Source organism: Xyrauchen texanus, chromosome 21 (genome assembly GCF_025860055.1).
Source record: "Xyrauchen texanus isolate HMW12.3.18 chromosome 21, RBS_HiC_50CHRs, whole genome shotgun sequence".
NCBI lineage: Eukaryota > Metazoa > Chordata > Actinopteri > Cypriniformes > Catostomidae > Xyrauchen > Xyrauchen texanus.
The window spans coordinates 32,189,399-32,207,667 of record NC_068296.1 but is presented as its reverse complement, the minus strand read 5'-3'; the positions used below and the strand labels follow the sequence as shown (position 1 = coordinate 32,207,667).

The following is an 18,269-nucleotide window of genomic DNA, read 5'->3' as shown; positions in this document are numbered from 1 at the left end:
ATTTTTATCATAAACAATTTGAAAGACTTAAAATGCCATACTAAATTATTTTTTTTTTAATGGAATAAAATAATGATTTATAATGTAAGTATACATCATTGTAGTACTAGTTGTACTGAATTTAATCTATACTTGATTTAAAAAAAAAAAAAAAAAAAAACGGTGTCCAAACAGTATGGTTTTCATTACTGTATTATAATAATAAAAATGAGATGTTTTTCACATTACAGAGCAATGTTAGAAAGTACAGTATCACAATGCAAAATCGTAATGGTCCTTAAACAGGCATCATTTTCTTTTGTTGTGAGATTCACCTTATTAATAATGAATATCTGAATGCAGCATAGTGCACTATTGCAGTCTTGTACTCTACTACACTACACCGATACAGTATGGTGCTTATATGTAAGTCATATATTAAGTTTCTGTTATGTTGGAAGTATTCCAGTATGACTTAACTAATGCATTGTGCTGTACATAAACTCATAGAATCAAAAACATGTAAACAGGATTCAGAGTGCAAACTTTTCATTAAAATATAGAGTTAGGGTTTAATTAATGATACAAACCCACGATATGTAACACCTCAAAGCAGCAAATTGGCACAAAGTCAGAGAAGACAGCACAGAAAATAAAAACCCGTCTCCAAAAATAAATAAAGAATTAGAATAAATATCTCAATAAATATATAAACAGGTAATATATTCCATTGATTACTTGTCAAACTAATAGATACATTAAAATATGCACATTGGCAGAAATAAACATCCCCCCCCCTCCAAAAAAAAGAAAATGAGTATTTAGTTACATCGTTACTTAGAAATGATAGGTTATTGGTTAAATAAATCAAAAGGCACATTTATTAATAGGATGTATGATTAGGGCCCTCAAGGGTGGTCTCATCTCTCAAAGTTCTCTCTCTCTTTTTTTTTCCAGTGCTAGTTTTAGGACTTTAGGACCCAGAAAGTGTGAATGTGTATGAGAGTGTGTCTTAAATTTTAAAATGTGTCTTTAAAAATGGACTGAAATGAGTCTAGGTGGAACTTGGATAATGATATGCAATGCATGTGTTTAGAACCCTTTTTCTTTTAAAGTGACTAATCATAGTTTAATACAACTTTGATTCCTATGTAACTCGACACTTCCTGATACACTAAATGGAAACTTTTTTTGGAGTTAGATATTTTTTCCTCTGACATGATTTTGGGCCATTGTCTAAATCATGGGTTGTCTGATTTCAATAACCTATTAGTAGCAGCAGAGGTAAAGACAAGTTTATGGGAATTTAAATAGCAGCTTTGAGATATTTTAAAGCAATATTTCTAAAGACTTTGAGGTCAAAACTCTTACGCCAGGCAGCGTTTGAACTGATTTGTTGATATTCTTCACTGTGACAGGGCCCAAAAGCACACTTGAGGTGCTGTATAACCCATTATAGTTAATGATTGAGTACTTCTATTGTTGCCATACTAACAGGTAGAGTCAAAGTGTTGTGTCATACACAACAATCATTTGCTCATTTATAGTCTCTCTTTCTAATCACTAATTGCACTGTATTTTTGGTGGTGTCTACAACTACATTTCAAGGCCTCAGTTCAGCATTTGCTGAGCAAATGTTCGACAGATTCTGGTCAAGATTATCATTCCACTGTTTTTTGGTCTACAATTGAAATATAGGCAACGTTCTTGGTTGTTGGCAAGTTAAATACATGTATATTTATGACAGACGAATGAGCATGTCTAGGTCCGCATGTGGTGAAGGTGGTTTTTGTGAAACCTCTCCTTGACTGTGTCTGATATCATACTGGATCCAGTTATGTTCCCTATTCTTAAACAACTGAAAGTGGTACAATATCAAAATGTTCTCCTTCACAATATGTTTTGTTCATATACAAAACTTCTCCACAAAACACAGGCCCAAAAACAAATGTCTCTTTCTCTATCTGTCTTCCTCTCCTCAGGACATTGAGGTAAAACTAAGTAAAAGGGAAGTGTCTTCATTAAACCAATTAAAAAAATATTGAAAATCTTTCAAGAGTTCAAGTAAAATAAGATACTCATAAACGGTCTGATATCCATACATATAAACATGTTTTTCATCTCGTATTTCCTCCCCAAATAAAAAAAAAGAAAACTAACAATTGAAACCGATTACACATCACTGATCCCCATTCACTCCCCACCTCCCAGAGTGGACCCCATAACCCCAAAAATCAGCAAATAAGAGAGCTCAGACTTAGAGACCACCGGAATCATCTCTTCTGCCCATGCACCCACTATTGGTATGACCATTAAGGGTCTAGGTAAAGAATAGAAAGAGCAGAATGCAGCAGACAGCCGTGGAGGGAGGGAGGGAGGGAGGGGGGGGGGGTTATAATCGTGAAGGGTTATGTAGGAGACCTGGCTCTAGAGCTGTTTCTTGAATGACAATGTCTTTGTGCTCCCTTCGCCACCAAAACAAGGCCCGCCCTCCCTCCCCAAATCCCTCCCCCCATCAGGCCTCATCGCACGGCCTTGTGCTTTCCTCCGCAGCAACCACATCTCTCCCCACAGCGCAGGCATGCGTGCAGGGGTAGATAGCAGCAAATGCAGGGCACGAAAAGAGACAGCGCCAGCAGTGCCATCCAGCGGGCGCAGCACAGCGGGTGCGGCCGCCTTCCCATCGAGTCCTCGCACGAGCACGGCTCCCAGAACTCGCCCTCAGAGTCCGACATGCAGTGGTAGAGCAGGCTCTCTGCGCACCACACGCATGTCCACTGGCGCAGGCAGTGTAGCGCCGGGTCGGGAGCGTCCCGGCAGCGGCCTCGTCCGTTCTCTGAGGCGCTGAAGACAGAACGGCAGTACACGCAGCGCGACGAGCAGGAGGAGGAGCCTTGAGGGCAGGAGCTGTCGTCGTCGGGCGAGATGGCTTCCCCTGCTGCGCTGCTTCCGCCGCCCCCTCGCTTGCGAGTCCGAGAGCGGGGCGTGGCGAGCGAGGTGTGGATGCAGCATGGAGAGGGCGAGCCTTTGCCTGTCTCCTGTGGGGAGCTGCCGGCAGAGGACACCCCGGGCACAGCGTTGGGTATGCAAGTGGGCGAAGAGTGACCTTTGGTGTCCAGCATGACGGTGACCTCGCAGTCTGTGGTGCCTATGCCGGCCAGTTCTTTCTCAAAGCGCACCACACAAAGCTCTGTCTTGTCCTGGCCAGCTCCCACGACCACGCCCCCCGTCAGCCCCCCTACCTTGGTCAGTGTAACACCGGCGCGTCGGTAGTCCTCGTATCCTCGTGTACCCCATAGGTCCTTGCATGGGTCAAGACTGCGGAGGTCGCCCTCCTCCAGCAGGGAGATGGTGGGTGAGAGTGGAGAGAGGGGAGAGGCAGGGGGTGGCACTATGGGAGGAGTTGGGGGAGCTGGAGGCGGTGGAGGAGGTGCTGGAGGGTTCAACACAGCTGTAACTTGGGTGAGCTGGTGCTGGGCAGGTCGGGTGTGGATCTGTAGTGAGATGAGGAGGAAAATTCTGTCACTGCAATTTTCAACGGAGTCTCTATACTATAGAAATCCCAGCATGGCTTTTTCTTACAGTTTCACCACTATGATCAATAATAAGAAGCCCCAGGCTAAATATTTTCTCCTATCCCAGCCTTATAAACTAAGTAATCCATAGGTTGATTAGCTGCTAGCTGCGTCCCAAATCGCACACTTCAGCAGTATTCTACACCATTTTGTAGTGCAAGTAGTGTGAATTGTGTGATTACACTGAAAATGTGCCAAGAAAAAGATCACTACAAGTACCTGGATCAGTACACCAACTCCCCGGGGAGCTCCATCTTTCACCAGAAAGTCCACCAGCTGCCCTTCCTTGCACGTTATACATTACCAGTCACAGAAATCACAGACGATCTCCTCGCAATACATCCGATTATTATTATTATTATTTTTATGAAATAGAAATGTGTAAATCCTAAAAAATTGACTAAAATATTTTAGTTTGTGTGTAAGGAAAAAATAACTGGTTTACTTTTTATAGATGTTAGATAACTGTGGCAGGGTGGAGGACGGGGCCGGGTCGTGATCCTACACACCTGTAGGATCCAGACACAAACACACACATGACGGACATGTCCGTAAACTATCTCTCTCTCTCCCGCACGATCCTCTGCAGTCGACCTTTATCCCTCACGGAGGCTTGATTATCCTAATACGGGACCAGATGTGTAGGATCACGACCCGGCCCAGCCCTACGCCCTGCCACAATAACCTTACTGCAGTGGTGATTTCTCAGGGCCAGCAAAGCCTTCTCTGCTGGCCTAACACGCCTAATAAATAAATATTTTTTCATCCTTTCATTTGTCATTGACCTTTTGACCTATGTATTTACAATTGCTTTTCACTCCTAATTCATCTACAAATGAATAGCAAAAAAAAAAAAGTTTATTCAATCAGAATTTATTCCTCGATGCTTACAAGCAAAGTGTGACAACTGTTTCACAAATCGCATGCCCGAAGCCATGCTTGAGTCTGAGCTCCACCCCGTCAGGTCTTTATATGTTCTTGTGGGTGTGGTCTGTGCATGGATGTGTTTTTAAAATGTCAATTGGTATTATTGCCACATAATGTGTTAATTGTGAAACTGTGTATTCTTAATGGCATGAATCGCACTGCAGGCCTAGACTTAAAATGCACGGGCCGCCACTGCCTTACTGTTGTTGATGCGAGTAAATTTACATCTGCATCCAACATAAAATCAATTCTGTAATGTAGAATGTGCATACACACAAAAACCGAGTGTGGAATGTTGGAAACTTCTTGCACTCTGTGGTTGAGACTTGTCCTATGTAGACAACAGGACAGGGTCAGTTGGCCTCGATGCTAGTCTGATAAAACAATTGTAAGTAATGGTGAATCTGACAAGTAACAAAACGTCTGTGAAGGCAGCACCCTACAAATTTGGGTTGAATGCTTCCCATTAACCTATGCTATCTCAATATCTAATTAATTTGATATATAAGTTTTAGACTGAGGTTGGCTAACTGAGGTTGAATGCTTCCGTGTTGGGAAAACAATTTTAATGTTCCATTTGAGATGATTCTAACCTTCGTAAATTCATACACTAAACTGCTGGTGCATAGTGTAAGTGCACATTGTGTAGTGCATCATTTGGGCAGCAGCTTATGTTTGTTTGATCATCCTGACCAGCCCGACACAGCAACATTTATTCAACCAATGGTGTGAGTTTGGTGTGTTTGACCAACCAATGGCAGATTTTAGCAATTCCGATTGGTGAACATAGTGGTGCATAAATTACACACTTCACCTTTAAACATAGTACGATCTGTTAAATCGCGCTGAGAGTGTTCCAATTGGTAGCAGAAAGCATCAGTAAAGTAATTAATAAACAAACATAAAAAGTATGATGAATGACAGGCATGTCAATTTTATAGAAATATATGAAAACAAGGGAAATAGTTTACCTGGGCTGGGGTCTGTGTTGTAACAGCATGGCCTGTTCCATACGCAAACTCCTCTGTGGAGCGCACAAAACAGGTAGAGGAGGACTCACTGGTCACAATGGTGATGGGTTTGGGAAGCATCTCTTTTCTGCTATTGGACGACGACTCACTCCCTGTATGAGACTGAGACAGACTGCAAGTCATCAAACATGCAGAACCACCTAATGCTGAGGCTAACAGGATGCATCTAATGCTGCCTTCAAGTCATGTTAGAATGATAGTGGTAAGAACCAGTATTAAAAACTCAAAATGGTATCCGTTATAATAAGATGTAATGGTGTATGTTGACTGTGCAATTTCGTTTATCTACATTTTGTGTGCCATTGATGAAGAATAGCAATAAAGCTAGCTGGTTTAAGAGCCGAGAGGCTTGTGTGTCAAAACTACATTTCCAGTTTAATATGTGGCAGCACCAAACTGATGAAATATATGAATAAAGCATGAATTACACACTAATTGCACATATTTGCTCTTTAGTTTGTTACAATAGTGCTAAAAGGTAATATTTGGTCGAGTAGTAATAAAGCGGGAAAATATTTGACATTGTATCGATTTTATTCTGATCAAAATCACTTGGATGCAGGGCTCGAGTTAAGGGGGGATGCGAGGGGATGCCATCCCCCATGTTGCAAGAAATACCAATTACCATCCCCTTTCTATCACTTGTGTCATGTATTACATAGAACTAATCATGCAAGTAAAATATTTAATTCTCTACGTTTGATAAATAACAGACTTTAAATATTGGCTTTAGTCACGTAATCTGGCAACCATGAGCATGCGAGCGCTCTCTCCACTGCAAAACGTTTAGTGTTTAGTGACGGTGGGTTGACTTGTCCTTCTCAGTGTTCACAAGAAACTTTTAAACATCCTTCATATAAACAGCCCAAACTTCCCTTATAGTTCGGTTAATGGAGTAGAAATAAATGTGTGTGTCTGTTACTTTCATGATCATAACATGGATGTAATTCACAAAATTAATTATAAAATACAGTAATAGAGGGTAACGGGTGTATATTATGGCTATGTTTAAGGGTTAATGATGTGATGCCCCCAGATCTATTAATCTAAAAATACATAAAAATGCAATTCACACTAAACATTTACTTGAATACACCTCAGCATATTTTCAATTTTTGAATTTGAAGTCATATTGATATTTTTTCTGATGCTTTAAGTAAAATATGTTATTGTTATGTCTTTAAAAAAATAAGCAGTGAAACAATTGTTTTAAAAAATTATTCATTTTTAAAAACACTTTTGTCCACAAAGTCTAAGTCATGTGGTGTATGTAACATGCATTTGTTGTTTATGTTGACCATAAAACAGAGTGACCTTTTTTTTAGGAAAAGGCACATTTTGTTCTGGTTATGTGGTGTAACCCTGAGAAAATGTAGTGATATTATTGACTAAAAACACTAATAATATGTATAAAAAATATTTGTATATTACCTAGAAAAAAAAATTCAAATTTATGTTGTTGTTCAATTAAAGATTAAATTGTTTATCCTCTCATGTATTCAAGATGCCAAGAAAGTATAACATTACCTTTTACTCTACGGTTAGACCACATGACATAACATTTTAAAACATTTTGTAGAAAATGCTGTAAAGGTTTTTTCCAAAATGTTTGAGACCAGATTGAACACAAAGATTACATTTCTAACACGTGTTTTAATTTAAACTAGATTTTTTATAAAGATGTTTTATTTTCAACTCCTCAGACAACCTTATTTGTCAATGACACATACGTTTTTTTTATTTGTTTGTTTGACCACCATCTTCTTTGAAATTGTTTTAGAAATCAACCACTGCTTGGATGCATACTGAATTTTCTGAAATTGTAAGTAGGAGCTTCCAAGGAAGACTTGAAGGCAGTATTACACCATCACACACAGGTTTGGGAGTGGCAGGCACAGGACAACATGAGACAAATGGAGGAAATAGGGTGGTGTGATCATGAAGTAGTGATGATTGTTGTGGTTTGGATTGTTTTGTTGATTCTTAATCCATCTGAAAAAAGCACTTTTAGTTTAAAGTCAAAATGGAATTCACAACCCAATTTATTGACAATAACAATATTCAATGAGAAAAACGTGTAGGGTGGGATTTGATTTTATCCACAAACCAACAAAAAGTGGGCATTGCGTACCAAAATGGAGCCAGACCAGCCATGACATGTAGATGCTATAACTGCACCATTGTGCTGGCAAAAGCCTGTTTCTTCATTGATGGCTTGCAAAAGTAGCCGATAGCTTAAAAGTAACAGAAAGCTATCGAGCTATATTCAATTGTAATTCCTTACGCCAGACTTGATTCCGAGTTGCAGTGGATTGTGGAGAACTACTCCCCTTCTGAAACACCAAAACCACCTCCAATTCGGAGGTTGCATTTTAGCTCTAAAATTACAGTTTTGCTTCATTGACAATTAGGTTAAGGTTTGGGTGTAGGGTTAATAAAATATCCATCATTTACAAATACAAATTGCTTTTGGCACCTAACTGTGGACATTTCACATAAACCCTTTCAGCTTCAGCAACTAGGGGCAGTGGATTTAATTTTGGTAAGCACAGACGGATTTTGGCAGCCTAACTTTCAACCTCCTGTCACCAAATTCACAGTGTGATCAGTCTGACTGAGATGCAGAGGCTTAAATTCAAGTGTACCCTCGAAAGCATCTTGATGTTTTCTCACACTACTGACGTTAACTGAGATAAAGGTGCTGTAAGCGATGTTAGCCGTTCTGGAACTTCCATCAAACTTAGCCCCCTCTTTTGAAAACCTCACCATCCATAGATATCGTTGTGCTAGGGGTGGGCAATATGACCAAAATCTTATATCACAATATTCATAATTTTATATCAAGATGATACATATCACAATATAGTCTGGTAAATCACTATACATTTGATTATTTATTAAATAAATAACCAGACATCTTTTATAAATTTTCTCTTTTTATAACTTGACAAACATTGTCAAAGTAAAACTTGGTTTTAAATCAGCCATAATGCTAAATGTCACATTATGCCAAATTTCAGTCTGATATGTTATTTACCATTATTGTTATTGTTATTATTATTATTATTATAAACTTTCCTCAAGAAACTCAGCATATTCACAAAGCAATGCAACTAAGAAAATTATACATACATTTAAAAAAAATATCCAATGAAAATAAACACTTCATTAGGTTCTAAATTATTTAAATCATCTATAGAGAATATTTGATTATCTGAAGGACAATTATTCCATTATCTCAGTGTCCCATGAAGCCCTGCCCACTGATAGATGCGCACATGCCACGCAAGAGAATATTTACGTATCGCAATGTAAACGATATAGCAAAATCTCTATCAATTGACACTTTTTTTATCGCCACGATATACTGTATATCGTCATATTACCCAACCCCAAGTTGTACCATTGAGACAGAAGAACATTGTCACTGGGCAGAAGAGCAGCAGTGTGCCTTCTCACAGTTTTCAAATACAACAGTAGCAAAATAGCACCTTCAATTATTATGAATCTGAAGTCTTCTGATTGGCTTATAAAAGAATGACAGCGGCTCGCTGATTTTTGTTTGCTCTTCAACAGTCTACTAGTCATAGAGACCAGTGAGATATCTCAGGACACTTATTTTAATAATATATTTCAGAATGTAGGAACATTTTCTGCATTTCATTACATTAAAAAATCTCTTACAGCACCTTTAAATTACAACAAGACTTTTAAAGGGCTGCATTACCTTCCAACAGTAGCCTAAAATAAATAGCTTTTTGCCTAGTGGTTAATATTAATATTAACAGTATGCATGGCCTAGGTGAAATCAACCAAAAAGGAAAATCATTTCAAGTGGATGTTTTGAAACACAAAGATTTTTTCTTTGGAATAACATGCACAGATTTATCATGCACAATAAGAACTGTAACATCTTTTAAGAAAGCAATTGGAGTCCATTTTTTATATTAACTTCATAATTTGAGGGTATCGGAGAACAGTTCAGTGCATTCAGAAAGTATTCAGACCCCAACATTTTGTTACGTTGCAGCCTTATGCTAAAATGCTTTAAATTATCTTATTTTTTTCACATAAATATACACTCCATATCCCATTCGTTAAGCAAAAAACACATTGTTGATAACTTTGCAAATTTATTAAAAGAAAAAAATCAAATATCACATTGACATAAGTAGTTGTCCCTAAGTCACTCATGTGTTGTCTTGGCTGTGTGCTTAGGGTCATTGTTCTGTTGGATGGTGAACCTTCGGCCTAGTCTGAGGTCCCGAGTGCTCTGGAACAGGTTTTCATTAAGGATATCTCTGTATTTTACTGTGTTCAGCTTTCCTTCAACCCTGACCAGTCCCCAAGTCCCTGCCACTGAAATACACCCCCACAGCATGATGCTACCACCACCATGCTTCACCGTTGTGATGGTATTGTGCAGGTGATGAGCGGTGCCTGGTTTCTATAGACATGATGCTTGGAATAGAGGCTAAACATTTCAATCTTCATTTCATCACAGCATGAGAGTCCTTCAGGTGTTTTTTTATGTGTCTTACACTGAGGCAAGACTTCTGTCTAGCCACTCTGCCATAAAGCCCAGATCGCTGGAGTGTTGCAGTGATTGTTGTCTTTCTGCAAGTTTCTCCCATCTCCACACATGACCTCTGGAGCTCAGAGTGACCATCGGGTTCTTGGTCACCGCTCTTACAAAAGGCCCTTTTCCACCGATTGCTCATTTCGGACAGGCGGCCAGCTCTAGGAAGAGTCCTGGTTGTTCCAAACTTCTTCCATTTAAGAATTACGGAGGCCACTGTGCTGTTGGGAACCTTCAATCCAGCTGAAATTTTATTTGTAGCCTTCCCCAGATCTGTGCCTCGACACAATCCTGTCTCTGAGCTCTGCAGGAAGTTCCTTTGACCTCATGGTTTGGTTTTTGCTCTGATATGCATTTTCAGCTGTGAGACCTTAAATAGACAGGTGTGTGCCTTTCCAAATCATGTCCAATCAATTGAATTTGGCACAGGTGAACTCCAATCAAGTGTAGAAACATCTCAAAGATGATCCAGAGAAATAGGATGCACTTGAGCTAAATTTCAATTGTCATAGCAAAGGATCTGAATATGTCATATTTCAGTTTTTTATTTTTAATAAATTTGCGAAGTAATCAATAATCTTTTTTTTTTCCTTTGTCATTATGGGGTATGGAGTGTATATTGATGTGAAAGCATTTTAGCATAAGCAAATGAGAGGGTCTGAATACTTAGTTTCAGAATGCACTGTAAATCTCAAACACACAAATGAACCAAACACTTTCACTATGATATGATAAAAACACTCACTGCTTGACCGTCATCCTCAGTATCGCCCTCTTCAGGTGTCGAGGAGGATGGTGAGTCAGATCCTGCAGGAAATAGTGAAAATGAGACAAAAATTAGATACATGAGATGTCTCTATTGTCATGAAAACATCTCAAACATACAACATCTCAAAAAGAGAATGGGATCATACATCAGATTGCATAGGACATTAGTAATATCCTTGTATGTCTTCATTATCTTTATTATTTCGGCCCATTTAATCAAGTAGGTATAGCTGGAGGCCGGAAACCTCCAAATGGGGGCAAAATCTCCCAAATGGGGCGTGGTTACTCCAGAAGGGGTGTGGTTACACCAAAAGGGGGTTGCACCAACTCCAAAAAGGGGTGTCACTTCCAATCACGGTTAAGGTTATGGAAAGGGTTAGTTTATGGGTGGTTTTTAGCTCCTGCCCCTTTTTAGAGCACTACCTGAAGCTGTATCCTTCTCCATTTAATGGGCATAACCACGGGGTTGTTCAACATTAAAAGGGTCATATCATTTTAAATTATAATTATAGTAAAGTTTTTTTCTGTGAAAATTTTGTTTTCCAAAACAATTTTCCACTCTTTCTCTAATCCTTACATGAGGCTGTTTTTTGCTACTGTGCATTTAAGAAACACCGCCTTCACTTATTAAATGAGCAACAGTGCTTTGGTAAGCTAAGACCAACCCCTGGCAGGTTCAATATGGTTTTCATTAACATCCACTTTGCAAAACCTGCGTCACATTGTGACAGATTTATAAAATGCTCCATATACCAACCTGTTCTCATAGAATCATGGTAGCTAAACTGATAGAGTGTTGCACTTGTGATGCAAAGCACCAGGATTGGCGTCCTAAAGAACTCACAAGTGCGAGATGACACACAAGCTGAAAGTGTCATAGAAGCACATCAAAATGACTTGGTTTCTTCAGCAATTGTGCTTTACTTGTTTGCGTTTTTAGACACTATCGGTTTTGTTTAGGCTTTGGGTAGGAAGGTAGGTTTTGTTGATTTAAAACTCTATAGAACATTACACTTAAAAAACGTATATGTTTGGGAGAAAACATGACACAGTGGACATTTCACATTGGAAATTCTGTGAAACGTGTAAAGAACCACGTAATATCATTTTACAAGAATGTTGCTACAGTCATGTACTTTTCATGAAATTAGGCTAGCATAAATGGTTACTTGGACTGAAATGGTCTTGTTAAATCTTTTTCAAATTCACTTTACAAACAGCCACTCTTTCCTAATGCTGTGATCCTTCAGAAGGATATGCAGAGCTGTAGGTGCTACACACAGCCATTATTATAGCCAGGTTTGATGAACTTCTCACATATTTATATCTATTTCTGGTGGTGAAATTCCTTTGGTACTTATTAATAATAGTGTCTATACGGCGTAGTCCTTATTACCTCAACATGACTGGTTGGGTCAAGTTTATGATCAATCAGTAGGCTTCACTGACATTTACTAAGTTAAAGTATTCATCTGTCTGACTTCAGAAAGACGATTTTGCAGCTTAATTTCAATAAAATCTCTTTTTGACTGGGAAGGAAGTTTTGCATTTTGAAAGTTACTATTTGATATTAGATGAAGCTCTTTTATCTTTTTGATTCCTCATGACCCTTTTAAAACTGACTGAAACATTCTTTATTTAAAAAAACATGCATGTCTTTATATCTCCATCTTCCTGCTCAGTATCTAGTGCTGCTATTGTACCTCTGTCCAGCTTCTCAAGGACACTTTGAAGCCCCCTCTCAAAGGAGATGGCGTCAGCTGGACTCTGGAAGGTCAGGCCAAACTTCTTCTCCTCCACACGCCAGTGATGGAAGATGGGGTTCACCTTGTTATAGACCATAGCCTTTTGAATGGTGCATTCCAGCACAGGCTACATGGAGAAAGAGACTCAGGTACTTGCGGGTGACCACAACACTACCAAAACTGATGGACAACATAAGGGTATATGCCGGGACTGTCAGGCTGAAGAAACATCAGTGCACTCAAAGACAGGCATGAACACACACGCACACACTCACTGCTCGATCGCGTAGCCGTTCACCACGTATGACGTACTCTCTTCGCCCACGACCTTCAGAACTCCGCCCCTTACAAATGATCACGTGACTGAGGCCGCCACCACCAAGGGGCACCCAGCCACCACTAGAATCGTCACGTGTCATCACCACCGCTCGGACACGTACACTGTTAGGGGAGTAAAAGGAGTGAGTGTACTTGCCAGCTGAGCACAAACACACAGAAGCATAGACTGTGGGTGTGTCTCAGTCCGCTCCCTTGTACTGCGAAGCCATTTCTCGGGTTGTACCATTGTCAAAATCCAGTGGACTGAAATGTTGCCCCCTAAAAATTCCCAGAATGCACCGTAAGAACAATTAAAATCGCTGCTCTCTATATTCACTTAATGAAAACGGTGTCATGTCTTCTTAAGTCTCTCAAGTCGTCAGATGACGAGCGCAATTATAAATGTATGAAGACAAAACCTAATTTTTCTGTCTTTGAATGAGATTTTGTTTGTAATTATCATCCCTAAAGTGCATGAAAGGGAAATATTCCTGCAACGTTTAAGTATTATACACATACTAGAGTTATTAAAAGGCTTAAAAGATTCCACTGCATCCATTTTTGTTTAGTTTATTAATTTATAATCAATAATTTTGTACTGAGGTACAAACATTTATATAATAAGCATTTGGTGCCATGCTTTATTGTATTTCTTCACTGTTTGAATGACATTATATATGTACAATGTACATTATCTGTTTTGATTAATACAAATGGCAGGATATGTGCATATTACATAATTAAAAATAACAGCTACAACGAATATGCACAATGGCGTGTTATGCAGCAAAGCTGTTAATTAATACCAGAAATGTTTAAATGTACAACTCATAATTAGCACATAAACAGTGTTTAGTGGCTCAAGGCCCTCACGTTATTCACGGCATAGGGAACAAGGGATTGGAGTGAGGCACAACCTGTGAGACAAAGGCAATTAAAGCAGAAAAATACATCTATTTGTAGAGACAATATCAAAATAGCCCTAAAAATAAAGGAATTAAAATTAAAACGAGAAAAACGTTTTATAATGTAAAACTGTGTAAAGGACGCACCAGAATTGACATATTGCAATATCCAGTAGTATATGAAATGAAAATGATGTTCGCAAGAGTTTTTAATTTCATATTTTGTGGAATTGATTGGATCGCGAAAAGTAGGAAAGTGGGATTTACATGGCAGAATGGTGGCAGGTAGTTGGGGGAAAAAAAGGCATTTGTAACATCATCCGAAAAGGAAAATTGTTTCAGAGGAAGCCCCAAGATCTTACATTTTACTAAAAGATTACAAAGCCAGACATTTTCATTATTTGGATAAAATAAATGCACAGATAAATTGTGCACAACAAGACCAGGAATGTGCATTACGAATGTAAATAATGTTAATTTCATATTGATTCACATTTCATACCAGCTTGAGCAAATCCCATTTCGTGTTGCCTCAGAAATCCTTAAATGCCTCAAACACAACCACAAACTCCTTAAAAGTTCCAAAAATCAGGGGTTTTGGGATGGAAGCAGCCAATAACACAACTTTTCTATCTAGTTTCGTGTGGTGGTCCAGACTAGTAGCAGCAGACACGTATGTATACGATTATGAGTACGATTCGTACAAGTTGGCTAAATCGTCGAGTTCGTAACGGAACATTCGCTTACTTCCACATTACTCATCCCGGTTTTTGCACGTCTACAATTCGTACAAATTCATACGATCAAACTCATATGATTTCTCCTACTCGTACAAATTTGTATGTTTACTTATGAGATCAGATTGGGTTGAAGGGTAAAGGATGAAACATGTTTGGCTATTTTTCCTGTCTGACCATCATGATTTCAGCCAAAATTTAAAGTTGTGTCAGAGGCAAAGCATTTATTACATTTTGATGAAAGACTTTTTGCATTGAAACAGAACTTGGAAGTACACATTTAAAAGGGTAAAGGTTTTGATAACTTCTGCCAGAGTTAGCTACTAAATTAGACCGTCATCATCTTCACACAGTCTCTCGAAACCCCGCCCTCAAAACGCATGTGAGCCAACCCAATGCCACCAAACCTTAACGTTCAAAATGATTGACAGGCAGAGAGGATCTCTGATTGGCTAAAAAGGGATCCGCTCGCCTGGGCCTTTTTACAGAAACAGGTGTAACACAAGACACCTATTTTAGGTATATCTGACAGATAATGGGGAGATTAATGCCTGGTTTAAAAACAAATATTGATATTATCAAGGCTATTTGGAATCTATCGTAACTTGTCGCATGATACAGGAGAATTGCGTTTGATTTTTTGAGACACGATGGTGTGGTGGTGAGGACTGGTTTATAGTTGTTGAATTAATACTCTCTTAAATATTCCCTCCTAAATATTGTCTTTATGTATTATATAAACTATAGTTTCCGGCCAGAATATGTAAGCAGTGAAGCACAATTGTAACCATGACAAGAAACGGCGCGATGGATTTTTTAATGGACGGTCACGTGGGCGAGGAAAATCTAATCACTTTCAGCACGCACACGGACTAAACGCGTTTACAGCCATCGCTCATTTATGCGGAACGGTCCTTGTAAATATAGATATTATACATTTAGATCTGACTACCTAAACCCACGAAGGACATAATGGCTGCATATGTGCAGCTAGCACAAACAACGAATTCGTAAATAAATGAATGGCTTGAGGGAGATGAAATGTTTGGAGATGATGAGGGAGAGGGTGGAAGATGAAGAGTTATATTCCTCCCTGAGATGTATCAATGAACGCGCCCATTCGCCATACAAGGCCCCTCATAGCTATTTCCCAGTCCAGCAAGCTCCATTAACAATAAACGCTACGAAATCACATCCATTTTGATTCAGAGGTCCATTTTTAATTATTTTACACGACACTGTAAGGTAGCCTACTGCGTCCTCCAGCACCATATCGCCTGATCAACACACGTTCTCGCGCACTCATTCGTTTATCCCGTTCCGTTGTTTTATGAATGAATATAATAAATCGCATATACATGCTATAGCACGGTAAATTCAAAGGAGAGATGAGTGGGTGAAAGGAGGATATGGAAGAAGAAAAGAAGCGCTGGGGGAGGGGAGATATGAGAAGAGGAAGAGGAGAGAGGAGGAGGGGGTAAGGGAAAAAAAAAATCACATTTCATTCATAAAGTTTGGCTTTAAAAATCATAATGAAACTCGAGACGCGTTGATAAAAATCATCCCTCTGCGCCTATATCCCGCCAATGCGACCCCGACGGCAGAAAACTCGCCACATTTAACGACACGTTTTATAATTCACGAATGTATTTTGTGGTTATACATGGAGCGTTCACACACATCATCATCGAGACAAGAAAAGAAAAAAAAACAGAAAAGCAAAAACGTGTTTCTTACTGCGTACTGGAAAAAAGCCCAACGAACACCCTATTTGTCTTTCTTACGGCATTGAATGTGGTTTATATATCATGTAGTTCAAACGAGGCCCGTTCATAGGCGTCATTCATCAAATGTTTGGATGGATATGGAGAATATGGTGTACAGTGTTGAGAGACATAGCTGCGTATTAGTGTTTTAGAGAAACTAACATCAGTTGTAAGCGCATTCACTGCTCGCATGACCACCTTACAGTCCATTAGAGCTCCTGCAAATCAATGTGTCTCTTTTATTTTCAGATAAAAATGCATGGACTTACTCGCCCTCCATGGCTCGGTGTTGCCCGCCGCTTCGAGCTGGCTGCCCCCCCGGTCTCTCGTCTTTTTTATTTCCCTTCTTACCGAACATACACACACACGCGCGCGCGCGCTTCTCTCTCTCTCTCTCTCTCTCTCTCTCTCTCTCTCACGCACACACACACACACACTCACATACACACACGCGCGCGCGCACACACTCTCGCTCACATACACACGCGCGCGCGCACACACAGTCTCTCACGCACACCTTGTGCTTGCTGCTCTCATTTTCTTATCTTTCTCTGTCCAACTTCATATGGTTTCGGATGAGCTCGAGGATGCAGCAGCCATTTTCCACAGGCATCATCATTATCCTCCCTCCCTCTCGCGCTTCCTCTCCCTCCCTCTCTCTGTCTCTCTCTCTCTCTCTCTCTCTCTCTCTCTCTGTGTGTGTGTGTTTCTTTTTCTATCTCTCTCTACCTGTCGACTCCCCTACAGCAGTTCTCACGCACTCATTGAAAACACGCTCGTGGATGGACACCGTGTCCCATCAAACGGGCACATATGAGCATGTGTCGCGAGGGATCCGCATCAGTCCTGTTTTATGGCTATCGGGATATTTCAAGTGGTAGGGCTCTATAATTCAGCATGTGCATAAGCAGTCACTGCAATATCTGAAAAGAGAGTGATGGCAATGCAAAGCTCACTAGTCATTATGACAACAGATTAAATTCAAGTTATATTAAATAATGTGTTAAGTTCAGCCTAAACTCTGTGATATAGCTCAAAACAGTTGAAATTGTGTTAATCAGCGGTGGATAATGCCTCAGTACCTTGGACAGCTCACATCCAGCTCTATACGCCATGACAGAATTCACAGCAAGTCTCCATTCATCTCAAGCTCCCCATTCATGTTCAGTAATAGCCCACCATTGATAAACAGCCTAGCCAGACGACGAACCTTTTATTTCTCAAATAAACAGTCCATTTCGTTCCCTTTCACCGATTTGGATCGAGTACAGTAAGTTATAGCATCACAAAAACAGAAGTACCTCAATAATACTTAAAAAAAAAAACAATTAATAAACGTCCAATGGCTCGTGTCATCAATCGTCTATAGAATATGTGTGGCGCGAATTTCAGCGACCTTTTTCATTTTTTGGTAACACTTTAGAATACTGTATCTTACTTAATGCATAACTAATAAGGAATTACTGCAGAACTAATAGGTAATTCTTCATTAACACTTAAGTCACTACTATTAACTACTAAGGAAGATGTGTATGTAAGTATGTAATAGCATTTTATAGTTGTGTTAAGTAACAATTAGCTAATCAATAACTATTGAATTCAGTCATGCCTCCTGACGAACTTTTAATTATCTACTAATTCAGCTTCAGGAGAAATAACTATTGAGTAACTACTAATGAACAGTCGATTAATTACAATTACAATAATATCATAACAATTAGCCATTACAATATTCAGGTTGTGGCCCTTCTTCCTTACTTCTAATGTTATTATTACTATGGAAATGCAATACGCATTTCGTGGAATTACTACACTCCCAAAATGAGTCATTACAGCGAATTTAGTAGTTTTGGCCTGTAAATCAACAACGGAATGGAACCCCATCCCCACTATAAGTGACTAGCCAACTTACCTCAGGCAGGTTTATTACAAACTGGTA

The 18,269-nt window shown here is 39.4% G+C and overlaps 1 protein-coding gene across 2 annotated transcripts; it reads right to left on the bottom strand.

The window, feature by feature from the left end:
- Nucleotides 1-777: 777 nt before the first annotated feature.
- Nucleotides 778-16,929, bottom strand: LOC127661850 (sprouty-related, EVH1 domain-containing protein 1-like). Of its 2 annotated transcripts, none has more exons than XM_052152778.1 (6): nucleotides 16,600-16,929; nucleotides 12,872-13,045; nucleotides 12,563-12,731; nucleotides 10,837-10,898; nucleotides 5,453-5,614; nucleotides 778-3,473 (listed from the first exon to the last, which is right to left on the bottom strand). In XM_052152778.1, the coding sequence occupies exons 3-6, from the start codon at nucleotides 12,699-12,701 to the stop codon at nucleotides 2,502-2,504; spliced, it is 1,335 nt and encodes a 444-aa protein (XP_052008738.1). In that variant the 5' UTR covers nucleotides 12,702-12,731; nucleotides 12,872-13,045; nucleotides 16,600-16,929; the 3' UTR covers nucleotides 778-2,501. The 2 variants fall into 2 exon arrangements, with proteins under 2 accessions (XP_052008738.1, XP_052008737.1); XM_052152777.1 differs by having other exon boundaries at nucleotides 12,880-13,045.
- Nucleotides 16,930-18,269: the final 1,340 nt, after the last annotated feature.

Coding starts and splice junctions, on each gene's coding strand:
- LOC127661850 (XM_052152777.1), bottom strand. CDS start 16,688: ATGTTCGGTAAGAAGGGAAATAAAAAAGACGAGAGACCGGGGGGGCAG. Junction 13,046..16,599: donor CACCGAGCCATGGAGGGCGA/GTAAGTCCATGC, acceptor CTCCCCTAACAG/TGTACGTGTCCGAGCGGTGG. Junction 12,732..12,879: donor AACGGCTACGCGATCGAGCA/GTGAGTGTGTGC, acceptor TTCTCCATGTAG/CCTGTGCTGGAATGCACCAT.